This window comes from Coloeus monedula (genome assembly GCF_965178545.1).
Source record: "Coloeus monedula genome assembly, chromosome: 12".
NCBI lineage: Eukaryota > Metazoa > Chordata > Aves > Passeriformes > Corvidae > Coloeus > Coloeus monedula.
The window spans coordinates 14,342,687-14,366,678 of NC_138792.1; the positions used below are offsets into that span (position 1 = coordinate 14,342,687).

The 23,992-nt window shown below is 62.1% G+C and overlaps 4 protein-coding genes across 6 annotated transcripts; 3 read left to right on the forward strand and 1 right to left on the reverse strand.

Annotated features, from left to right (window-relative positions):
• The first annotated feature begins 115 nt into the window (after positions 1 to 115).
• TRMT12 (tRNA methyltransferase 12 homolog) lies at positions 116 to 3,100 on the forward strand. Of its 2 annotated transcripts, XM_082289479.1 has the most exons (7): positions 116 to 332; positions 447 to 594; positions 671 to 860; positions 949 to 1,099; positions 1,171 to 1,280; positions 1,937 to 2,094; positions 2,163 to 3,100. In XM_082289479.1, the coding sequence occupies exons 1-7, from the start codon at positions 262 to 264 to the stop codon at positions 2,607 to 2,609; spliced, it is 1,275 nt and encodes a 424-aa protein (XP_082145605.1). In that variant the 5' UTR covers positions 116 to 261; the 3' UTR covers positions 2,610 to 3,100. The 2 variants fall into 2 exon arrangements, with proteins under 2 accessions (XP_082145605.1, XP_082145604.1); XM_082289478.1 differs by having other exon boundaries at positions 671 to 1,280.
• An 850-nt stretch (positions 3,101 to 3,950) lies between these two features.
• SYTL4 (synaptotagmin like 4) lies at positions 3,951 to 11,179 on the forward strand. The gene is made up of 17 exons (XM_082289348.1): positions 3,951 to 3,988; positions 4,760 to 4,907; positions 5,048 to 5,263; positions 5,794 to 5,903; positions 6,065 to 6,179; positions 6,341 to 6,448; positions 6,701 to 6,815; positions 6,923 to 7,013; positions 7,204 to 7,307; positions 7,417 to 7,503; positions 7,858 to 8,036; positions 8,227 to 8,329; positions 9,181 to 9,342; positions 9,776 to 9,881; positions 10,273 to 10,372; positions 10,607 to 10,815; positions 10,923 to 11,179. The coding sequence occupies exons 2-17, from the start codon at positions 4,798 to 4,800 to the stop codon at positions 11,063 to 11,065; spliced, it is 2,058 nt and encodes a 685-aa protein (XP_082145474.1). The 5' UTR covers positions 3,951 to 3,988; positions 4,760 to 4,797; the 3' UTR covers positions 11,066 to 11,179.
• A 746-nt stretch (positions 11,180 to 11,925) lies between these two features.
• SRPX2 (sushi repeat containing protein X-linked 2) lies at positions 11,926 to 16,512 on the reverse strand (the record flags this gene model as incomplete). The annotated part of the gene is made up of 10 exons (XM_082289437.1): positions 11,926 to 12,331; positions 12,652 to 12,773; positions 12,848 to 12,981; positions 13,111 to 13,290; positions 13,404 to 13,525; positions 13,627 to 13,753; positions 14,077 to 14,253; positions 14,380 to 14,571; positions 14,654 to 14,737; positions 16,443 to 16,512. The coding sequence occupies 10 exons, from the start codon at positions 16,510 to 16,512 to the stop codon at positions 12,151 to 12,153; spliced, it is 1,389 nt and encodes a 462-aa protein (XP_082145563.1). The 3' UTR covers positions 11,926 to 12,150.
• Positions 16,513 to 18,185: 1,673 nt separating this feature from the next.
• On the forward strand, positions 18,186 to 23,272 carry TSPAN6 (tetraspanin 6). Of its 2 annotated transcripts, XM_082289640.1 has the most exons (8): positions 18,186 to 18,297; positions 18,390 to 18,578; positions 18,811 to 18,885; positions 19,462 to 19,560; positions 19,785 to 19,940; positions 20,606 to 20,689; positions 22,390 to 22,489; positions 22,672 to 23,272. In XM_082289640.1, exons 1-7 carry the CDS (start codon positions 18,211 to 18,213, stop codon positions 22,456 to 22,458), a joined length of 759 nt encoding a protein of 252 aa, XP_082145766.1. In that variant the 5' UTR covers positions 18,186 to 18,210; the 3' UTR covers positions 22,459 to 22,489; positions 22,672 to 23,272. The 2 variants fall into 2 exon arrangements, with proteins under 2 accessions (XP_082145766.1, XP_082145767.1); XM_082289641.1 differs by lacking the exon at positions 18,811 to 18,885.
• The last annotated feature ends 720 nt before the right edge of the window (positions 23,273 to 23,992 follow it).

Sequence of the window (23,992 nt, forward strand, 5' to 3'; positions counted from 1 at the left end):
GGCCCCCCGCTTCCGCCCGCGCCCGCAACAAACATGGCAGCGGCGCTCTCAGAAAGCGCTCCGGCGGGAAACGCGGGCCCGGCAGCGGCGGCGGGGGGCGGCCGGGACTCGCCGGGAGCCAGGAACGGGGGGCGGGTGCGGCCCCGGGGATCCCCCCGGCACCGAGGAGCCGGCCTCCGGGCAGCCCCCGGGATGCAGCTTCGGGCACCGGCCCCGACGCACAGTCCCTGGCCGGCCTGACACCGCCTGGGGCTTGGCAGGATGGAAGCCACGGACGTCCCCATGGCTGTCCCTGCGCTGGCCACAGAGCGGAGGTTCGCCCAGCGCCTCAGGTGAGGGGCACCGGCAACGAGGGGGAGTGGGAGCCCTGTGCTGCTCCGGCAGGAGGGTCACAGGGCCAGCCCTGCACCAGGAGGGTCTGAGCGTGTCTTGCATTCCCCGTGCAGGGAATGCCTGGAAGAGGAGCAGCTCTTGGACGGGCGTTACCAGCTGCAGCAGGGGCCGGGGCGCCGCGTGGCGCTGCCTGTGCTGGAGGAGAAGCTCTCCCAGCTCCGCCTGCCCCCGGAGGTGCCCTGTGAGCGGGTCTGGATCCAGGTTGGGAGAGCTCCCTTGGCCCGAGCGCTGTGTGGGCGGTGGGCTCTCAGCCCCGTGTGCCACGTTCCTCCTGCAGGGCCCTGTCCCCTCCAGGGCCGCCCGCCGCCGGACGCCTGCCCAGAAGCTGCGGGATGAGCTGCGGCGGCTGCTGGGCGGCACCTGGTCGGAGGAGCTGGAGCGGGATGTGCCCCACGCCTGGCAGAGGCACGGGGACCTGGTCCTGCTGAGCGAGGACAGCTTCCAGGCTGCGCCGTGGGAGCGGCTGGGTGAGGGAGAGCAGGGTCTGCCTGCCCCGGTCCTGCCCGCGGGGCTGCTGCCCGCATTTCCCAGTCTGCCGGGACGGCTGCGTTGCAGGCTCGGCGCTCTGGGAGACGGTCGCCGCAGCTTTGGGGGCCCGGCGGGTGGCCAGGCGAGGACGGGTGATGCCGGATGGGATGCGGACCCCCAGCGTAACCCTGCTGCTGGGCCAGGATGGCTGGGTGGAGCACGTGGACAACGGGATCAGGTAGGCAGGAGCCGCAGGATGCGGCTGGTGTGGGAAGGGACTGCCCTCACCATCTCGGCGGGCTCTTCCAGGTACACCTTTGACGTGACCAAGTGCATGTTCTCCCCGGGCAACATCACAGAGAAGCTGCGTGTGGCCTCACTGCCCTGCTCCGGGGAGGTCCTGGTGGATCTCTACGCAGGTAACGGGGACGGAGGAGGGGTCGGGCAGGATGGGCTGGCAGAGAGCAGTGGCGCAGCTGCTGATGGCATCCAAGTAGACATGAAATGTCATTTGCAGCCTGGAATGAAAGATACTGAGCTCTTGTCTTGTCTGTGAGCCCTTCAACTGTCCTGGCACTGCTGTCCCTCCTGTGTCCCTGTGGCCTTTGAACACTTAGGATGTCCTGCACTCAGGTTCTGCAGAGCCGTGTTCTGTACCTGGTGCTGGTTTGGGGAATCACTTGGATCCAGAGGAAAGATTTGCCACTGTTTGTGCTTAAGGAAGTTAGTGCTTCCAATTTGTGCCACACTGAAAGGACATGGCACCCACAAAACTGCTCTGGATTAATTAAAATAAATGGTAATCTGGACGCTTCTGCAGAGCAGGGTCGGTCTCAACCTGATGGCCAAAGACAGAAGGTAAGATAAGCCCCTCTAAACTTTTTTCAAGAGATTTTGCTTTTGAAGAAGAGGGAGGGATAAATGTCCATTTTTCCAGTGTTTGGGCTTCTTCCAATCCAGAGCAAAGAACTCTTGGAGAGCCAGGGAGGCAATTTACATCCTGCCCTGCCCGCAGGGAAAAGTGTGGCTCTCTGGCAGGTCCCTGCCCTCAGCCACTGCCACCTCCTGCCCACAGGCATCGGCTATTTCACGCTGCCATTCCTGGTTCACGCGGGAGCCGCCTTTGTCCATGCCTGTGAGTGGAACAGCCACGCCGTGGAGGCCCTGCACAGGACCCTGGTGCTGAACGGGGTGCAAGATCGCTGCCACATCCACGCTGGGGACAGCCGGCAGGTGAGCGCTGCCGCCTGGCCGCGGACCCCCTCCCTGCTGGCATCCCCTCACCTCCTCTCCTCTCCCAGCTGGAGCTGCGGGACGTCGCAGACAGGGTGAACCTGGGGCTGATTCCCAGCTCGGAGGGAGGCTGGCCGGTGGCCTGCCGCGTCCTGAAGAAGGACACGGGTGGGGTTCTCCACATCCACCACAATGTGGAGACTCCCCCCAAGCCGGCCCTGCCGCAGGCCCCAGCCCTGCCGGCTGAGCGGGGCTCTCCAGAGGCAACTGGCTCTGGGGGAGAGGCACAGCACCCAACGGAGGATGGTGGGAAGGAGATGCTGGGCGCCAGGCTCAGACCCGAGTGGCAGAGGTGGGCTGAAGCCACGGCCACACGGATCCAGGGGCTGCTGGCAGAGCTGCATGGGCGGCCGTGGCGCACCAGCATCCTGCACATCGAGGCAGTGAAGTCCTACGCACCACACGTGCATCACCTCGTGCTGGACCTTGAGTGCCGGCCAGTGCTGCCTGTATAGTTGGGCATGGGCACTGCTGGGGCTCCAGCTCCCATGGAAGGGTGGTATCAAGCACCAGGGGCAGGGAGATGCTACCAGCAGTGTCCTGCTGCCAGCCTGGATGTGCCTTGTGTCCCCTAGTTCCCAGGTGGCAGCACTGCCCAACAGTGCCTCGCCATGCCCAGGGCATCCAGGGTTGTGCTCCCATGGCAGATCCCTTCAGGATCCAGACAAGGATGGAGCGAGGTGGGGCTCAGAGTGCCAGTGTTCTGCCCTGGCTGTGCCAGTTGCTGCCCAGATCTTGGACATGTGGTAGCACTTCAGCCCCATTTTCACACAGGAGAGATCCACAGGGCTGAGAAGCCTTGGGTTCCTGCTGGGTTCATTTCAGCAGGTCAGGGACAAGCTTTGTGCTTGTATTTACCAGCATGCTTTTTTAATGTACTGGAAACAAGTCTGTTCATCTCGTTTTCCTTGTATCTTTTTTACAGAAATAAGGATGTTTCTCACTACTTCTTGTTGGTGTCCAGTTAAAACGTGAACACTGGTGCAAGCGTGGGGGTCTGGCCTGGGGACTTTGGGTCCTAGGGTGGTGTGTGGAGGGGCTCAGGGAGCAAAGCCTCTGTGGCATCATCTGCCTGCAAGCCCAAAGCTCTCTACGTATTTATTGCGTGTGTACTCCCGGTGGAGCGAACCCCCGCCCCATGAGTGAGCTCCCGCTGGCCCTTTGATGTCTCCGTGGTTTTTTCCACTGTGTCAGTGTCCCATCGCTTCCCACAGGGCTAAAAGCCTCTGGCTCTCCCGTCCCTGGGGTGCGGCTGAAAGTCTGGGCAGAGCCGCGTCCTCTCGTTTGCCTTGGGCTGCACCCAGGTGGCCTCCCCCGCTGTCCTGCATGGCGAGAAACCACCTCCCCACGGGTGGAGCCCCACGCCTCGTCCAGCCGCGTGTGCTCCGAGTTCCCGTGGTGCCCGTGCTGCTGCGGGCAGGGGCGAGGCGCCGTGCGGGGACCGTATCTCTGCTGCGAAGGACAAGGGCAGCGGCTGAAGCCTTGCGGCGGGAGGACAGCACGGCCGCGCCCCTGGGGCTCCCCCTTGGGCATCCCGGGGGGTCCCCTGCAGTTCGGGTGCGGGTGCGCTCTGTGCTCTGCTGCCCACCCAGTCAGGGCCATGGGGCACCGGGCCCCGCCCTGCCGAGCCGGGGGAAAGCGGGGCTGGAGCCGCAGCTCTGCCGGGGGGGCCCGGCCGGGGAAAGGGGATGGAGGGAGCGGGCACCGCCTCCCGCACGGGCAGCCCCGGCGGTGCCGCAGGTGCGGCGGGCGCGGCTCCTTTAAGGCAGCGGCACCGCCCTCCCGTCCCGGCCCCCCTCCCGCTGCCGGGAGGCGCCGGCCGGAGCCGCTGCAGGTACCGGCAGGATCGTGGGACCGGGGGGCGCTCCGCCGGCGGGGCCGGGGGTACCGAGAGCTCCTCCGCGGACGGGGGAGGACGGGGATCCCTCGGCTGGTGGGGAATCGGGGAGAGCCAGGTGTCCCTCTGCTGTCGGGGGGTCGAGCCGCGGTGTCCCGGGGTGGGGGCAGGTCCCAGCCCCGGTGGCCGCGCTGAGAGCGCGGTGCCGCTGGCCCCGGCTCCCCCTTTCCCCGACGGAGAGGAGCCGGGGTTCCGTCCCGCCGGCCCTTCTTCCCCGAGGGACGCCGGGGCGCGGCTGCGGGGACGGGAAGGGCCCTTCCGCCGGTTCCCGGGAGGGGAGCGGCTGCAGCCCCCGAGCAGATGCTCCGGCTCTGTCGAGGCTGGAGCAGCCGCAGCCACCCGGGTCTCGGTGCCGCCGCCTCCGAGCCGGATCCTGTCCTTACCGCGGGTCCTGGTGCGTGTCCGCTCCCGGCGGCTCCTCGGGGTCGGCAGCTCCGAGCCCCGGTGCGTTCGTGGGAGGGGCAGCCCGGGGCGGCTCCTTCCTGCCGGGGCTGCCCGCGGGTGCTGGGCGTCAGCCCGGTCCCACGGAGCCGGCTGAGGTCACCGGGACGGCGGGGCTGGCAGGCGGCCCGAGCCCAGCCCGGGGCAGGGCGCTGGAGACGGCGGGCGGGCCGATGTCCTGGGTGCCGCGATCCGGTCCAGCCCCGGGAACGGGCACGGGGCATCTCGCGGGGCAGGACCCGGGCTCAGCAGCTCGCATGTCCCTAGCTGGCATCTGGTGAGGGCCAGCCATCCCGGGGGGAGCGATGTCGGAGGCTGTGGATTTGTCCTTCCTGTCGGACGTGGAGAGAGATCTGATCCTGCAGGTCCTGCAGCGCGACGAGGAGCTCCGCAAAGCAGAGGAGAGGAGGATCAGGTGCGAGCGCGGCTGGGGCTGGGCAGGAGCTTGTTCCCCGCTCCGCTCTGGAAGCGGGTGGATGAGTGAGAGTGGGGGTGACGGGGGTCCCCCGGGGTCCCGGGGCGGCTCTAACAGCTCCTGGTGTCGGGTCTGAGCAGGCGCCTGAAGAATGAGCTGCTGGAGATCCGGCGCAAGGGAGCCAAGCGAGGCAGCCAGCGCTACAGCGAGAGGACGTGTGCCCGCTGCCAGCAGAGCCTGGGCCGCGTCAGCCCCAAGGCCAACACTTGCCGGGACTGCAACCACTTGGTGTGTCGGGACTGCCGTTCCTACAGCCCCAATGGCTCCTGGCGCTGCAAAGTCTGCACCAAGGAGGCGTGAGTAGCCGGGGACAGGTGGCAGGCACCTTTTGTACATGCCTCCTGTCCCCTTCCTCTTCTCAGTTGCCTCAGCTGGATGCCCCATGGCCAGCCCTTCCTAGCCTGGCTAGTCCTCTCCAATGCAGGGCAGCTCGCTCTGCCATCACTCCTGGAGAGGGTTCCCATGTTTAGGTGACGGAGAAATGGGTCATACCCTGCTCTTGTGTCTCCCTCATGTCCACCCTGCTCCTTCACCCCCTGACTTGACTGCAGCATCCCCCTGTGCCCCTTGCACAGCCTGTGTTTCAAACATCCTGGGTTTCCTCCCTTCTGGCCTCCCCTGTCCTACAAAACTTGTCTTGCTCCTGTGTTTGCTGAGGATGTAGCTGGGCCTTTCCACTGCCCAGTGAATTGTCTCTACCCGGTCACCTGCTGATTTTGCCCACTGTGTCTGTGTTCTCCTTGGGTTGTGGCAGCACCGAGGGTGGGTTGGGGCAGGGGACAGCCCTCACTGCCCCTGACTGCCCCCACCACCCCCTGCCCTGCAGTGAGCTGAAGAAGACAACGGGCGACTGGTTCTATGACCAGAGGGTGAACCGCTTTGCCAACCACTTGGGCAGCGACATGGTACGGCTGTCCCTGCGGCACAAACCAACAGGTAGGGTTGCCACAGCAATGCCTTCTCCCACAGCCCAGCTATCTGGGAAGCTCCAGCTTTCCTCAGTGCACCTCTGTCCAGTGTGGAGCTGGATGGGAGCAACTCCTGCTCCAGGCAGTGAGCTTGGCGCAGTGTTCCTCCTGATGCCTCTCTCCTTCCAGCCAACAAAAGAGAGACTGTGGGACAAACCCTCCTACAGAAAGCCCAGCTCAGCGAGCCTAAAAGCTCCTCTGCAGTTCGGCAGCCCAGCCCCCCTGCACCCCGGGAGGGGTCCAGGTAAGAATCTCTGCTGTCCCCCATGCTGCAGGCACCAGCTCTCATCTGCTGCAGGTTTGAGAGGAATCTGCCACACCGTGCGGATCATCGGTGGTGCAGAAGCTCTCTCAGACCGACCTCCTTGCCAAACAGGACATACCTGTGGTTTTGCTTGTCTGCAGTTTGTTTCCAGATGCCTCAGACCCTCGGGATGGCAAAAGCGACACAGAGTCCATGGAAAACATGAGCCTGGATAGCTACAGACCTAGTCCTGCTGATGTGGGGGGCAGGTGAGAGGCTCCTGGGGTGGGTTGTCCTTGGCAAGACTGGCTGGCAGAGGATGAGGAGCTTCATCTGAAATGTGTTTTTCTCAGTCTAGTGAGGGGAAGCTGGCTCCTCTGGCTGGGCTGAAGCCTGTCCCTGGGCAGGCAGGTCCTCTGCTCCCCGGCTGCTACAGGCAGCTCAAGTGGCACTTCCTGGCCAGCACTTGCTCTGCCAGCTGTGCTTGTGGCCTGGGACAGACCTTTGTGTTTCCGCCACAGGAGGAACTCCCTGGAGAGAGCCGTCCCTGGAAAACAGGTTGCTGTGCCAGCAGGACCTGCCTCCTCCAGCCTGACCCTCCCTCTCCGCTCCAAAACCGCGTTCTCTGATGGACGGGTGTGTGACGCTGCTCCGGCAGGCTCGGCCCTGTCCTGGGGCGTGGGGCTGGGAGCCCTGTGGGGTACCCAGCCCTGCCCTGCTCTGAAGGGACTCTTCCTCCCCAGGATGCCACCGTGGGGACCCGCAGCAGCACCTTGGTGGACGAGCACGAAACGATATTCAAGAAGAACCCCCGTCGGGTGGTGAGGCCTGCGGGTGAGAGCTGTGCGGGTGCCGTGGGTTTGGGTGCCGACACGGCCGGGGGTGGGCAGCTGCTCCTCCCTGGGCTGTGATGGACTTTCAGTGCAGATGGGAGAGGCTGGGATGGCCTCTTGTGGGAGGGAGCAGCAGGACTCTGCCAGTCCTGCTCCGTGCCGCTGCCTCCCGCTCACCACCTCTCGTGCAGACTACACCAAGTCGGTGATCGACCTGCGCCCTGAGGACCTTGTGGGGGAAGGTGGCTCTTTGGGGGACAGGAGCAAGTCAGTCCCTGGCCTCAACACGGAGCTGGTGAGACTCTCAGAGTGCCATGGAGATGGCTGCCAGCTGGAGGAGCCGAGTATCTGTCTGGCTGTGCCCGACCGCTCCCCACACAGGCAGCTTGTCTCTCTCCTTGCAGGAGGAGGAGGAGGAGGACATCGATAACCTGGTGGAGATCCACCGCCAGCGGGTGGCCCGGGGCAGCATGCGCAGTGGCACCTCCTCAGTGAGTTCTGTGGCATGGCTGTGCTCTGCTCCACTGCAGGAGAAGTGATGGAGAAGTGATGGAGAAAGGCAGGGCCAACGGGTTGGGTGGGAGGGAGGCAGGGCAGGCAGCTCCTGGAGGGAAGGGGCAAGAGCCTTGTGTGGGGGGGCTTCTTCCCCTTGAAGGGAATCAAAATGCAGAGACTCAGCTCTGTTCCAGGGAGCCCATGTGTGGGTGGGAGGCACTTGGTGGCCATCCCTAGCCACGGGGAGGTGAATGAGGCTGTGCAGAAGAGGAACGGGGAGTAGCCTTGCTGAGGATGAACAGGCACTGTCCGGTGATCCTGTGCCTGCTCAGCCCTGCCATGTCTTCCAGAGCACACTGGGCAGCATGGTCAGCATTTACAGTGAGGCTGGCGACTTCGGCAGCGTGGCTGTCACCGGGGGCATCTCCTTCTCCCTGAGCTACGAGCAGAAGACGCAGACCTTGTTCATTCACGTGAAGGAGTGTCGCCAGCTGGCCTATGGGGACGAGGGCAGGAAGCGCTCCAACCCGTGAGAGCCAGGGGGTGATGGCTGCTGGCACCACTGGTGGTGCCCAGCTGGGTTGTGGGGTGCTCACCAGAGATGGGAGCTGTAAGTGGGAGGGTCCTGGTGAGGCAGAAGGTCTGGGGTTGCCCTGGGGAGCTCGGGCGATTAATTGTGCAGGGGACCTTGTTGAAGTGCTGCCTGTCCCTCCCTTCAGGTATGTGAAGACCTACCTCCTGCCTGACAAATCCCGGCAGGGGAAACGCAAGACAACCATCAAACGCAATACCATCAACCCCCTGTACAACGAGCTGCTGAAGGTGGGTGGGGATGGGTTGGGGTGCAGGTTCTCAAGGGATGCTGCTGGAACAAGCGAGGGGGGGGGTGAGCTCCTAACCCTGCAGCAGAGTCTCTGCAGAGGACCCGTGTCTAGAGACTGCACTCTGAAAGCTACAAAAATCCACTTGCAGCTCTGCTCTGTGCTGCCAAGCCCCAGTGCCACGGTGAGGTGGAGGCACAGCTGCAGGTGTGAACGTGTCATGGGACATGTCCCTGGTTCCTGTGGCACTCCCCAGAGCAGAGGCATCCTGCTTACCCTGGATATTTTCTTCCATGGTGAAGGCTTCCAGGCCCCTGGAGGCAGGCTACAGTGGCAGGAGGGAGAGCAGCATGTCTGCAGGGGCAGAGATAAGACAGTTCTGGGCCCCAGGGCAGAACAACTTGGCACTGCCCTTCACCATTCCTGCTGGCTGACTCTCCCTGCGCCTGGCAGCGCACCTCTGAGGCCAGACCCTCTTGCACAGAAGGAGGTGAGAGCTGTGGTTTGGTTTTTAGGCTCTCACAGCCAGGTTTGCTGAGGTCTTGTGCTCTGGCCACCAGAGGCTCGGTGGGCTAGCAGAGCTCAGTTTGTGGTGGGATGGCTAGATGGCATGGGTCCTGGTTCTGAGGACCATCTGCTGGGAGAACACAGGCTCCTGCACCACTGCCCTGGGACTCTGAGGTTTCAACAGGCATGGAAAGAAAGATGAACAGGCTCCTGTGTGCATCCATTGCTCCTCAGACCTGTCTTCTCTCATTCTCAAGAGCTGTGGCTGGTGATATATGCCAAGTTGATGGTATTGCCCCTGCCCTCTGCTGCCTGCTCACCAGTGGTTTTCCTCTCTCTCCCCAGTATGAGATTAACAAGTCCCTCCTGCTTGCGAGGACGCTGCAGTTCTCAGTGTGGCACCACGATCGCTTTGGCCGCAACACGTTCCTGGGGGAGGTGGAAGTCCCACTGGATGCCTGGAACTTTGAGAGCCACCTGGAGGAGTTCCTACCCCTGCATGGCAAGGTGTGCCCCTGCCACCCCAGCCCTGCTGCCCACAGCCTCCTCTGCCTGCTCCTGCTGGGGTATAGCCCTCAGTGGGCAGAGGGGTGTGGAGACCTCGGTTGAGTATTGCCAAAAGGCTTGTGCCAAATCAAATATTTGGAGATATGAAAACCCCAGTGGAGATAACAGTGCTGTTGTAGTAAAAAAGGGCAGATCTTCTGCCGTGAGCCTGGCTTCCCTCCTCCTTGTCAGGTGATTGAGCCAAAATAAGATCCCAAAGGAGTTGGGCTACTCTGGTCATGCTGGGGAGAGTTTTCAGGCACTTGTGCCAGCTCAGCCACATCTAGGAGAAGACAAGTCCTTTGTCCCAGCCTGGGGAGGTGCTGCACACCAGGCTGTCACTGTGTGTGCCATGGCCTCTCTGCAGTGGTTGGTAATTCTCACCTCTTTGCAGATTGGGGCAGATGCTGCTGGTCTCCACCAGTACAAGGGGGAGCTGGTTGTCTCCATGAAGTACATCCCATCTGCCAAGCATCCTGGGGCTGGGAATGGCAGGAAAGGTAAGTGCTGAAGCTCCAGGATCAGTGTGTAGCCTTGCAGGACCTGCTCGTGGCCATGCCAGCTGGCTCTGGATGGGGTTCACTGCAGCCTTCTCTTCAATGCCTGCAGAGCTGCCCTGGGTCAGGGCAGACCTGGCTGTCCTCAGGCTGCCTGAACCATCCCAGTGCTTCCTTGCAGCTGGACTAGGCTCGACCATTGGGCCCTGCGTGAAGCAATTTTGTCTGCCTTTGCCTCATCAGGCAGGGCCAGTACAGGAGAAGGCAAGAGGAGATGCCAGCCCGGGCTCTGCACCTGCCTCTGGGATGAAGAGTGTTCAGCAGGACCTTTCCAGAAGTTTACAGTGGTGGAAATTAAATTTGATTAATTTCTACTGTGTCGGGTTTCTCCTAGGTAAAACAGGGAACGGTGGTGAACTCCAGGTCTGGATCAAAGAAGCCAAAAACCTCACAGCTGCCAAGTCTGGGGGGACCTCAGACAGCTTTGTCAAGGGGTGAGTGAGGGTCCTGGGTGGGGGAGTGATGAAGGCACTGCTCTCCATGGCTGTATTCCCAAAGCTGCCGGGGAGCCTGGAGGAGGGCCCTTTGCGGGGTGGTCCTTGTTCCTGAGCCGTGCTGGGACAGGCAGGAAGGGGGCTCCAGGCCGGGTCCTGGGGTACTGAGGTGCCCCAGCCTGCAGAGCAGGAGGCAGCCGCCCCTGTGCTAACCCAAGGGGCTGCTTCCCCCAGCTACCTCCTGCCACACAAAAACAAAGCCTCCAAGAGGAAGACGCCTGTGGTGAAGAAGACCCTGAACCCTCATTACAATCACACCTTTGTGTACAATGGTATCAAGCCTGAGGACCTGCAGCACATCTGCCTGGAGCTGACGGTCTGGGACCGGGAGCCGCTGTCCAGCAACGACTTCCTCGGGGGTGTCCGGCTGGGGGTGGGCAATGGTGAGGAGCCTGGGGCCCACCAAACTGGGCACCAGCAGCCTTGCTGGGGCTGCTGTGCTGTAGGCAGGAAGCTGCTCCGGCAGGGACTTTCTCCATCTTTTTCCCAGGCATGAGCAACGGGCAGGCTGTGGACTGGATGGACTCCATGGGCGAGGAGCTGAACCTGTGGCAGAAGATGTGCCAGTATCCGGGCTCCTGGGCAGAGGGGACACTCCAGCTCCGCTCCACCATGGCCAAGCTGAGGCCGTAGGCTGTAGCACCAGGACTGGCACCGCTGTCGGGAGCCGTGCTTGCTGCACAGCCTGGCAGGGCTGCCAACTGTGGGTTGGGTTTTTTTTCTTACACTTTAATAAACATGACCTTCTCTAAACAGGCTTGGGCAGAAAGTCTTCTTGGCCTAGCTTCATTTAAAGGGTTTTTCTCTTGTCATAAGCCTTGTACCAGATTTCAGGCTGAACTGGAGTCCTTGTGGACCCTCCCTTCTTCTCCCCCAGGCAAAATGCTTTGAAATGTCATTGTGTTCTTATTTCTTCCCATTCTTTTTCCTACCACCCCATTTCACAGTCTGCTCTCTCCTTGTCCTCTCCACCCTCTTCCCCATACACAGTCCAGCCCCAGCTGCAGCACAGGATGGGTGGAACTGTGTGGGGTCAGCCTGGGGAGAGTACTCCCCAGGAAACATTTGTTTTCCAGGCCTCTCAGTGACATGTGTGCCAGCACTGACTTTTATACAAATTTATTTATTTCTAGTTAATATTCTACTGCCAAAGCAGTTCCCAGAAAGGGTTCCCTGTAGGTGGTGGGAGAGGGAGTGAGTGGCAGGGGAGATGCCAAACCCTTTGGGGTGGATTGCATGTTGGCTGGTTGCTGTGGGCTCTGCTGAGCACGGGGCCATTTGCTTTTAATAAGGGCTTTTGGAGTGGGAGGCATCAGGTCCAGGTTGTGCACAGGGTGAGCTATGGGGAGGCTGAAGCTGCTGTGTTAGAGGCTGTCACACTGCTGGCCGGCCTGCCCTCCCTGCCCTCCCTGTGCCCCTCTGGCTCCCTGTCTCCTCCCTGCCCTGGGATTTGAGCAGGGGCACTCCAGCATCTCCTGCCATGGTCCTGGTTGGGCTGAACCATCCCCCAGCTGGAAACAGCTCCGGGCTGCTGGGCAGTGGGACGATGCTGGCACACAGTCCCCGCTCGCCTCTCTGTGCCAGAACAGCCAGAGAGGGGCTCCCCTTCCCCGGGGTCCTTGGCACCCTGCTCCTCCTCTACAGTGGGCGACTAGAAAAGCAGAAAGGAAGGTGTCCCTCCCCTGAGGGCAGTGGCGGGGGCTCTCCCCGGCGCTGGCTCACTCGCAGGGGTCCCCGCTCTGTGCCCGCCGGGCCGCCTCGCGCTCGCTCAGCAGGTACGTGTCGATGAACACGAAGAGCTCGTCGGGGCTCACCGGGGAGATGTAGCGCTCGCGGTCGGTGCCCGCCTTGTCCAGCAGCACCGCGTTGAAGTGGGAGCGCGTGAGGTGCAGGAAGCGCCTGCAGGTGCAAGGGGGGTCGCTGCTCAGGGCTGGGGGCATGCACTGAGGGCTGAGCCTGCCCACCTCTTGCAACCATGCTCAGATCCCCCAGGAGTGGGGGCTCCCATCTCTTCCCCGGGGCTGTGAGCTCTGGGAAGCTCTGGTGATACTGCATTCAGACTTGCATGGGGGTCCCCCCATTGCACGAGCCCCTTTGGTGCAGCAGAAAGGGGCTGTTCATGAACCCAACTGCAACCTCATGCTTTGCCATTCCAAGAAGCATTCCCTGTCCCCTCAAACAGGCACCTGGCTCTGCAGGACAGCGCCCTGTCTCCCTACCTGAGCTCCTCGATGATGCCGAGGGACAGGCGGTGCTCCCGGATGCGTCCCACCTCGTGTGGGGGCTGCCCCACCAGCTCGACGGTGGTGACATGGCGCAGGTCCAGCCCGCAGGCAGCTTGCTGTGTGGGAGGGGGACAGTGAGGGGCTGCTGGATGTGGAGGTGGGGAGGCGGGCAGCAGGAAGGTCTCCTCACCTGCAGCATGGAGATCTGCATCTTGTAGTAGCGGTTTGAGGGGTCGGGGGCTGAGATGACGAAGAGGTGGCGTTTCTCGTGGAACTGATCCAGCAGGCTGGCGGCCGAGTTCACATCCGTGTTGATCTGCATGGCTGGGGTAAGAGACAAGTGTGGGGGGAGTTGCCATCGTGGCTCCCATCACCCCTTTGACCCATGAGGCAGCATCCCCCGAAGCGCAGGGCATTGGCAAGGGCAGCTCCTGCCCTGCCCGCACCACTTACGTGCACAAAGGGGCTGCGAGCCCGTCCACTGCTGGGTGGACTGGCAGACCCGCAGGGAGGTGCCCTGGCGTTCGAAGCCCCCGTCACACAGGTACTCGCAGGTGGCACCGTAGTTGTTGCCGTCAGAGGTGCAGGAGATGTACCCGTTCTGCGGAGGCTTCAGGACAGGGCAGCGCCTCACTGCACGGAGGGAAGCTGGCTGAGGGCTGGGGCTGATGGAGCTCAGCCCCAGCAGTGGGTGTGGAGCCTGGAGCTGGGGGGAGCAGCAAGCGGCCCCACGGGAGCCCTCTCACCTTGGACACGGATGCTGAACTTGCAGCTGGCTCGGTTGTAAGCCTGGTCGTGGGCGGTGTAGCGGATCACATGCTCTCCTTCAGGGAATTCGGAGCCGGGCTCCGGGCCCCGCAGCATCACCCTGCGCCCAACAGACGGGTTTCCCCATCAGCACCCCGGGCAGGGGCACCCGGCACGGCCTCCAGCCCTCGCTGGCAGGGCCTGCAGCACCTCTGCCCTCACCTCTTGATGACTCCGTCAGCAGAGTCCCTCACGCGGGGAGGGTCCCAGTAGACAGTGGCAGTCAGCTTGCCTGGCTCTGCGATGCGCTGCCGGGAGTCTGGACAGCGGATCTTGGGAGGCTCCATATCTGCCCAGAGGGAGGAGAGGGACTCATGGAACCTGTGAATATCTTAGCTGAGCTATGAGAACGAGGCACCAGCCCCGGTGTTGAACCACCCCAGGGACCTCGGAGCCATTTGGACCTGCTGTAAAGCCAGCGCTGAGTGCCCCAGTCCCGGGCTGGTGCCAGTGCTTCAGGGCTAATGGCACTGTGGGGAGCAGCAGGGACAGGGGTCCCAAGGGAGGAAGGTGCAGGGAATGTCCGGGTTGGATGTGAGGTGACACCTGCAGACACCCCAGGAATGAGCAATCAGCCCCTGCGTGCCCCAGCAGCGTGGGGTGAGAATTTACCTACACAGATTGGCTCGCTCCCGCTCCAGTGCCCATCCTCCATGCAGACGCGACTCCGGTCACCCTCCAGCTGGTAGCCGGGCAGGCAGGTGTAGTCACAGCGGGAATCCATCTGCACGCCTGCTGAGCACACGTAGGAGCCCCGCAGCACCGCTGGCAGCACGTGGCACCGGATTTCTGGGATAGAGAGAGCAAAGAGGGGAGGGAAGCGGCTGCCGGCCATGCGAGTGGGCAGAGCACCCCGGACTGGCCGCGGTGGGTGCCTCTGGGGATGCTGGCAAGGCAAGGGCCGGGGACACTCACGTCGGCAGTACGCCATCCCGGACCAGTGGCGGCTGGGCAGGCACTGGACAGCACTGGGACCCACCAGCCGGTACCCGCGGGTGCAGCTCAGCTCGCAGCGTGTCCCCAGGCTGCTGCGGTAGGAGCTGCCCCGGGGCGAGTAACAAGTGACCTCTCCGCGGTGGATGTTGAGCGTGGCGCACCACTGGGGCACTGCGGGAGAGCAGGGAGGTGATAGAGGAACCTGCCGTGCCGTTCCCCATGAGGACCCAAAGGATGGGTTGGGTGCTGTTACCTCTACGGTAGTCCAGGGCAGGCTCAGGGGGGGGTTCTTCTGCGTACACCTCGTTGGTGTGACTCTCCAGGTAGTAGCCAGACCCTGGGGAGGAGGGAAGAGACGAGCAGGCTGCGGGGTAGCTCGTGGCTGCAAAACGTCCCTCAACTCCCGACAAGCAACCCCAGCCCTGGGCAGACCCTGTCCTTGGGACTGCTGTCAAGAGTTAAGCCGGGCAGACCGCGAGCCCAGTCCCGAGCGACATGGTGTGCCCTGGCACCAGCCGCAGACTAAACAGCGGCAGGAGCAGCCGTGGTTGTGGCAGGAAACGGGTGCTGGCGGGAGTGGGCTGGCACCGACCCCCAGCTTCGTGCTGCCGGGAAGTCCTTCCACCCGCTCCCATGGCACCATCACTGCCACGGGGCATCCCAAGGGAAGAAAGAAAGCTGCCCTTTCCTGCCCATCCCCTCACCAAGGCAAGGGAGGGTGAGCACGCTGCCCGGCCGGGGTGGTGGGGATGCAGCCTCTTGCCCGTGCTCCAGGGAAGGATGAAGCTGCTGAAGGGGCTTGGCCGGAGGCGCTGGCCCCACGCCACCCGTGCTGCGCAGAGGGGCCCCACGGACGGGGCGAGGACAGCCCTGCGCCATCCTTGCGGGCCGCCCCCGGGCGCGCACCGTGCCTTCATGGGCAAGGTACTCGCCGGCGAGGAGGGACCCGTGCAGGGGGAGAGGGCTGACGTCCTTCCCCGCGGCCCCTCGGCGCCTCGGCCGGCCGCGGCATTCCCCAGCACTGAGCTCACGTTTCCGCCGCGTTTCCGCTGGCCCCCGCCAGCGCTGCCCCCTCCTCGCCGCCAGCCCAGCCCACCGCGCTCCCCTCCGCCGTGGCGGGGATGCTCGGCCCGGGAAGGGACCCCATGCACAGCGGCAGCCCCGCCGTGGCTGCACCCAATCTCCCCTTGTCTCTGCTCTGGGTTTTGGGAAGGGGATATCCGCCAGGGCCAACCCGAGCAGAAGCCCCGCCGTCCCGGGTAGGAAACTCCATTACGAATCTTTCCAACATGAACTTTACTATGGAACTTCCCGCTCGTTTTCACAAAGCGTTTGTCCTGCTGCTGTTTTCACACGCTGCCATGGATGCCTCGGGGAGCAGAGGAGCGGGGATGGTACCCATGGGGGCGGCAGTGGGGATGCGTCCGTGACCGGCTGAACAAAGGTGTTTTCCGGGGGCGCTGCCAAGACTCCCCCCGGGGCCCTGGGGACGGAGTGCACTGTGTCCCCGCAGGCAGATGCGCCATTTAATGGTGATGTTTCCTTCTACTGCAAGCGCTGCCTTTTCCTTCTCACCTGGGGCCAGCTCAGCCCCGGCTGCACCGGGCAGGAGTATCCCCAGCCAGGCATGCTGGCAGCATGGCCAGGGAAGGTGGAAACCACCTCAAACAAGGCTTGTGACGTGGTGGTCCAGCCGTGGCTGGGTTGGGACTGTGTGCTCCATCCAGCAAACATCTGCCGGCCGATGGCCCCCGTGGGAGCAGACAGTCAGCGGGAAACTGCGCTCCCGCAGGCGGGGGTGTGAGGAAGAGAGGCTGGTTTTCTACTCCTCCCTGGATGAGTATCCCAGCATCCCCTCCATTCCTCCCTGCACCCACAGCTCGCCCGCACAGCACCCCATACCCTCCGTCACTGATGCTCTCCTGGCACCGCTGTACCCCGGCACCCTCCATCCCTTCCCAGCACGGGCCCTCAGCAGGAGCAGAGCCGCACAGGCTGCCACCCCCAGGAGCCCCGCTGTGCCCGCACAGCCCGGCACTCACCTTCATGCCACGTGGATGACACCAGCCTGGCAAGGACAACCAACAGGATGGGGGCTGCCTCCTGCGCCATCCTGGGGAGCCGGGGTAGGCAGCCCGCCTGTCGTGTGGAGTCCTGGAGCGGCCGCGAGCCCTGGCGAGGATGGAGACGAGCTGGAGGCAGGATGACGGCCCCCTCTGTCGCCTTGTCACTGCACAGATGTCTGTCCCTCCTGCCTGGCTGCTCTGATTGTGCTGAGCAAACTTACTTTCCCCCTTAGCTGCCCATCCCAAACATTCAAAAGCCGTGAGTCAGGCCCAAAATGATGAGATTGTAAAAAATAATAAATCCCAGGATCGCCCGTTTTCCAACGCGCCTCCTGCTTCTCCGGGGCTTTAAAAGGTTGTAAGAGGTTTTCTTCTGCAAGCAGAAGAGCCAGAAGCCTGTTTAGACACAGGAGAGAGCCAAACCGAGCCTGTGCCAGCCCTGACGGGCTCCGGGAACGGGGGCCTGCAGGGACGAGCACAAAACCGCAGGAGCCAGGTCCCCTTTCCCACCTCTCGCCAGGAGGGAGGGAGAGACCCCGCTGCAGACGGGAAGGCTCCGGAACCGCTCCCGAGGCAAGCGCTTGCAGCTGGGGTCTGTTTCCCGGCTGAAGTTCAGCCCCCGCGAGGCAGAGGCACCGCAATGCCTTTGTCAGGACCCGCTGCCCCGCAGCCCGCGGTGTTGGGGTCGGGCGGGAGGTACGGCAGGAGCTGGAACCACCCGGGATTTGGGCTCGGGGGCACGGGACCGCGTGGGCAAGGAAAAGCGGGCCATGAGCCTGGCACGGACAGGTAGGAGCGCTCGCGTGGGATGTGCAGAGGAGGATGTGCTGCTGTCTCAATGGGCTAATTATGTAGCGGCCAGGCTGGTGAGCGCGCTAATTAATAAACCCGCTGTCCTGGGCAGGGCAGGCGGGAGGCCCCGTGCGGGGCTGCTGCTGCCGCCGCCGATTGTGGGGAGCCCACAGCCCCCGCAGCCCGGACACATCCCCGGGAGGGCTCGCCCCGCGGAGGGCAGGAAGCCCGGCGCTCGTTAGCATGGCGGTAATGCCATGTGCTGGGGCGCGGGGTGGCTGTCCCGCTGGACACCTGGACAGGGGGTGGGGCACGCTAGGGCTGCATCAGCAGAGCAGGGACTGGCTGGCACCGGGCAGGAGGTGGCACGGGACAGGCGGGGGGTGGCACCGGGGAGGCAGGGAATGATGGCATGGGTTGGGCGAGGGGTGGCACAGGGTAGCACGGGGCAAGCGGGAGGTGGCAGCGGGTGGCACCAGGCAGGTAGGAGGTGGCATGGGAGAAGCAGGAGGTGGCACAGAGGAGGCAGTGGGTGGCACTGGAGAGGGAATGACACGAGCTAAGCAGGCGGTGGCGCCGGACAGGGGGTAGTAGGGAAAGGCACGGGGTGGCACCGACCAGGCAGCAGATGATACCGGACAGGAGGTGACAGAGGACAAGCAGGGGGCGACACCGGACAGGAGGTGACACCGAACAAGGGGGTGTCCCAGGACGGGGGGTGTCCCAGGACAGGGCGCCCCCTGTGGGAGGAGGGGAGAGTAGCACCGCGCCTGCTGGCGCGCTCGGCCCTTTCCGTGAGCACTCGGGCACGTCCGGCGGTGGGCGGGGCCGGAGGCGTGTCGGGGGCGTGTTCCCGGGGCCCCGGCCCCGCCCCGTCCTGGCCCCGCCCCGCCCCGTCCTGGCCCCGCCCCGGCCCGGCCCGTCCTGGCCCCGCAGTTGCCCCGTGTCGGCCATGGCGTCCCCGTCGCGGCGGCTGCAGACGAAGCCGGTCATCACCTGCCTCAAGAGCGTCCTGCTCACCTACACCTTCGTCTTCTGGGTAAGCGCCCACCCTACCCCCCGGCAAGTCGCGGCCGCGCCGCTCTGTCGCGACAGTCGCGAGCCACTGCGGCTTTCCCCTCTCCCCACCAGGTGTCGGGCATTGTGCTGCTGGCCGTGGGCATCTGGGGCAGGGTGAGCCTGGCCGTCTACTTCTCCCTGTTGGACGAGAAAGCCACCAATGTCCCGTTCGTCCTGGTGGGCGCTGGCACCGTCGTTGTCCTCCTGGGCACCTTCGGCTGCTTTGCCACCTGCCGCGGCAGCACCTGGATGCTCAAGCTGGTGGGTGGCTTGGGACAGGGTGGGATGGAGCCCCATCCTCTCCTGATCCATCCCGACCCATCCCGACCCATCCCGACCCATCCCGAAACATCCCATCCTACTCCTGTCCGATCCCATCCCAACCCTACCCTGTCCCGTCCTGCCCTACCCTGTCCCGTCCTGCCCTACCCTGTCCCGTCCTGTCCTACCCCATCCCATCCACCCCCTCCCATCCCACCCTTTCTGCCCGCAGTATGCAATGCTCCTGTCCCTCATCTTCCTCATCGTCCTGGTGGCCGCCATCGTGGGGTTCGTCTTCAGGCACGAGGTGAGTCTGGGTGGCCACTGCTGCCTCCCAGTGCTGCAGAGTGAGTTTGAGGCTGCTTTTAACCCGAGGGCAGTTGCAGATGTCACTGGAGGGACAGAGGTGCTGCTTGGGAGCAGTGCTTAGTTTAGCGAAAATGGGGGTAAACCAGCACAAGGAGCAGCTTGGTCCCTGTAAGGACCCAGAAGGACAACCCTGGGTGCAGGGTCAGCCCAGCACAGCACACTGTCCCTCCATCAGACGAGGCAGAGTAGCCCTGGACTGTAATTTCTGGCTTTGGTCTATCTTCTGCAATAATTTCAGTAATTAAAGCTCCTCGGAGGGTTCCTGTGCTGCGGAGCAGCCTGCTTGGGAGGGAGCTGGCACGGTGCAGGTCCGTGTTATTACAGGCAGCATCCCTGCTGCCACAGTGCAGCCAGCCTGCCCTTTAATACAGCCTCTAATTGCCTGGTGGCTGGGAAATGTCTGCTGGCCATGGCCGGAGTCATTCCTGCCATCACCGAGCGGTGACTAACGCGGGGACGCGGGTCCTGCGGGGCAGGAGGGGACGGCACCTCTGCTGAGACCTCTCTCTTACAGATAAAGACAAACTTTGAGAGTAACCTGAACCTGGCCTTGGAGGACTACAACGTGACCGCGGACCGGCACAGCGAGGCCGTCGACACCATCCAGAGAACGGTGAGAGCCCCAGGCTGGCGTCTGGCTGCCAGCAGGTGGGAATGCTCCCCTTGGCCCAGGGTGTTCCCTTGGACCTCTGGGGCACTGGCATCCCAGTCACAGGCTTTGGAATTTGGCAGATGCTGGCTGAGATGGGCAAGGGTAGGGGAGCCATGGCAGTGATGGTGGGATTGGGGTCAGTTCCCTGGTGTGACCAGGTTCCCCAAATGTGCTTCCCACTCCAGCTGCACTGCTGCGGGGTGCAGAACTATTCTGACTGGGAGAGGACTGAATACTTCAGCCAGAGGGGCATCCCCCGGAGCTGTTGCAAGAACCAGAACGACTGCTCGGAGGAAGATCTGAAAGACCCAAACAAGGCGAAGCTTAAAGTGTTTGTGGATGTAAGTTAAGCTCAGAAAAATCCGCTTGCCAGTACTGGAGATGGGGAGGGCAGGGACGGGTGTGTAGAGAAGGGCTAGTCTGTCCCTGGCCAGCTTGAAAGGAGAACTGCCCTATTGATGCAGATGTTCAGTGGCCCAGGGACTCTCTGGAGTGGAGGTGGGGTAAGGGTATGGAGTCCTCCCTTCTATCTGAGGTTCCCCTACTCCTTCCTTTGAGATCAGGGACCAGTCAGACCCAAGCACTGGCCTTTGGGGATGGTGTTTTGAAGAGCAGGTGAGTAAGGAAGTAGTTTCCAGTGAAGTTTGTTTCGGCAGTGCTGACATCTCCCATCGGTGCAAAGTCCTGACCCGGTGGTGAGTGTGACCTCATCAGCGGGGATGGCTGAGTGATGCAAGGAGCGTTCCTCTGTTGAGTCACCTTGCTCAGGTTGGGAGCAGCCCAAGGGCAGTGCTCCCCTTGATAAGGCATCTGGGCTGGGAGACTGGCTGGGGCAGCCCTGATAGGGAAATGGCTCTGCTGAGGTCTGGTGGGAGGGGGGCAGCCAGGACCCCCCTGCTGCCTGCACAGGAGCATCTTCCCCTGGAGCTGCTGGTGCTTTGGGGAGGAGCTGGTTTGTACTCCTGGGGGTGGAGTACTCCAGGTGTTTACTTTGCCCCCTCTGCAGGGTTGTTTTTTCCTGGTAACATCAACAATGGAGTCCAAAATGAGCGTTGTGGCCGGAATCTCCTTTGGCATCGCGTGTTTCCAGGTAAATCTCCCTTGTCTGGCTTGGGAGGAGTGCAGAGTGACGCTAGCATGTCTCCAGAGGTATTTAATTCCGGTGTAAAGTCTGGTGTTTACAAAAGGCATGGTTGGTTTCAGCCAGGGAGGAGCAGCTACTGTGTGGATTCCCCTTGGGTTTAATCTGCCTGCTGTGCAGGGCCCAGTCTCTTGCACCCAGGGCTGAAGCCACAGCTCTATTTCCTTGAGCCCGGGTTTATTTGGAAAGAGTTCCTCTCTGAAACAACCGACTTCAAGGAAAAACAAACGGAGATGGACAAACTCTCTGCGCCTGCTGTTGGCAGGGATCAAATTTGCGTCCTTCCTTTTCCTGCCCACCCACCACTGTTATCAGGAAGGTGTTTTGGCATCACTTCTGTGTGGTGGGGTCCCTGTGAGTGCCCGTGGGGCACCACCTGTGCTGGTGGGCGACCGCCCCACGGGCTACCCTACCCTGCCATTGCGTCCTCTCCCTCCCACTCCCCAGTGTCTCCTTCAGTTTATCCTGCAGGACGCTTCCTGCAGGAGCCGCAGCAGCAGCGTGCTCGGCAGCCCCAGCCCCGGCAGGAAACGGGAGGCCCCTGCCCCCAGCTCGGCCACGCCGGGCACTGACGCCGCGCTGGGCTTTCCCGAGGTGCCGAGGGCTGTCTCGGGATGTGGGATGTGCAGCTGGCCTCCTGCTGGCCTTGGCTTTGGAGGGGCTCACATTCTGCCTCCCCTTGACCCGGCACGCACAGGCCGTGGTGTGAGTGCCAAGGCGCCGGGACCACGGGCTGCCTGCGCCGGCCTGGGGAGCAGGAACCCCGCCAGGATGTTCAGCTGTAATGAGCTCGTCACTGTGTGCTTCCCGTGAGGGATGGACTGAACTGGGGGAGAGGTGGGAGCTCACAGCCCTTGGCTGCAGCTCAGGCTACTGAGTGCTTCGGGAGAGCCGGAGCCGCTCTGCTGTGCCCGGCTGCTCGCTCTGCTCCTCTCCTCGGCTGGGCTGGTCTCGCTCTGGGCTACTGAGATGTGGCTGATACGGGAATGGTGAACTGGACACACACTCCCAGCTGCAACATTATCTCAGCTGATGGCAGGCTTGGGAACTGTAACCAGTTCCTAGCTTTTATTGCCTCTTCAGCAAGCTTGGCTGAGTCATGCATCTGACAGGGACATGTTGTGCTGATGTGCCTCCAACTTTGCTTGTGGAGGTCAGTCAGGGTGGATCTGGCCCTGCAGTCTGCACAGGTGCTGGGAGGCTATGTTGTGATAGCAGAGCATGTTGTGATAACAGTACCTTCCTGATGTGAGAACAGCAGCCTTGCTTCCCCACTGTCCTTGCAACAGGGAGAGGTGCTGCCACTCTCCGGTGGCTGTGTAATTGGCTGTGACACTCCTGATATCTGTGTAATCTCTGCAATTACCGTAAAACAGTACATGCTTCATGAAGCAAAATGTAACAGGATGGGACCTGGAGCATCCCTTGTGAGGAGCTTGTTTAGTTGGTGCCTGACAGGATCTGGTGCAGCAGCCACTTTCGGTGATTCTGAAGCAGGGTGCAGCAGCCCTTGCTGTGGTCTGTAAACCCCACTGTCCATCCTTGGATTTCATAAAGCCCTGGATCAATTTGTAAGGTTTTCTCCTGAAAACACCTCTCCCTGGTGTGGCTACCTCTGACATGTGGGGTTTGTTTTTTCTCTTTTTCAGTTGATCGGCATCATTCTCGCCTGCTGCCTGTCCCGGTACATCACAAACAATCAGTATGAGATGGTGTAGCTGGCCCTCAGCGCTCTGTGCCTGTGGCTCGGTATGTCTGTAAGCTTGGTGGGCTGCCTCTGCCCCCCTGGCTGCTGCTGGTCACCGCTGGGGTGGGGGTACCATGTGTGGGGGGTGTGGGATTGGAGGGTACCTGCAAGGCCACGTCTGCTGTGTCATTTTACCCTGTGTATAAACCCATCCTGTCTGTTAACTCTGCTGTGTGTGTTGCAGGGAATGGCTGGGGAGGAGGCCTCCACCTCCAGTTTTCCTCTGGATGCCGCATCGTGAAATCTTGCTTTGAACTGACTGATCTTCTTCTCAAATAGCTCATAGAAAGGAGTGCAGCAGCTGTCCTGGTGCACTCAGGGACTTGTCCTGACACTACTCTGCTGTGCCACTACCTGGGATAATTGGTGTAGCTGTGGTGGCTGCAGCCAGGGCGCTCCTCTGGGCGCTGCGGCCCCTGGCCCTTTCCCCGAGTGCCCCACTGTGCTGAACAGACCGTGCTGGTGGCCTCTTGGGTGTCCCAGTGCTCATCTTCAGTGCCTCCATTGGGAAAGAGATGCTTCCCCTTCCCTCTGGCAGCCCCTTGATGTCCTCTCGCTCTCCAGACACGGTTGTTCTTGAGATAGGGCTGTTAAAACGCAGTCCTGCCTGCCTGAAGCCTTGGCTCAGCAAGGTTGTTGCCAAGCTGTCTCATCCCTCCCCTGGGTTTTATATACTTTTTTATAGTTGTACTTCTTTAAGTACAGGCTGTAGTGGTTCTTTGTAAGCTGTAGCGAGGTTTGGTGATGTAGCTCCTGGTGCCTTTACCTTGGTAGGTGTCCTTGCACCGATTCAGCTGTGACTTGATTGTCAGTATTATATGCTGCTTCAACTCATTTTATGTATTGAGTAGAATTCTTTTGTCCTGAGACACAATAAATACTAAGATATTTTACTCTATGAAACCTCCTTGACTTTTCTTTTCATGTCCTGGGAATTCCTCTGCTTGAAGAGCAGCAAGTCCCCCCAGGGGTGATCCGCTCACTCTGGGCCAGCCAGGAACCTGTGCCCATTGCAGCTTGCATTCCTCCAACGTGCACTGGTGCACTTGGGCTTGCAAATAACGTCTGTAATTGGATTTTCTTCATAACCGGGGTTGTGTAACCATGCTGGAGCAGAGGGCCTGGAGCACTCCAGCCCAGGAGCCGTGGGTAAATTCAGCCCAGTGTGAACATGTGCATCCTCGGCCTGCTGGCTGCTGGCTCGGAGCAAAGGGCAGGGCAGTACCAGGCCCCAGCTGCTCCCCAGGGCAAGAAATGTGGATTCAAGCTTTTGATTTCATTTGTTACTGCTCATTTTTGGGCTGTTTTGTCAGCAATCCTCTGCCTTTGTGAGCCTGGTGCTGCGGTGCTGCAGTGAAGCACCTCTCTGCCAAGCCTGGGGGATTTTTGGGTCTCAAGCACCGGCCTCAAATGAGCTGTGTCTGCCTGGATGCAGGGCTGCCTGTTCTGTTCCTAGAGGGAGGAGGCAGGTGTAAACAGAGCAGTGAAGCCATGGTAGCAGTGGT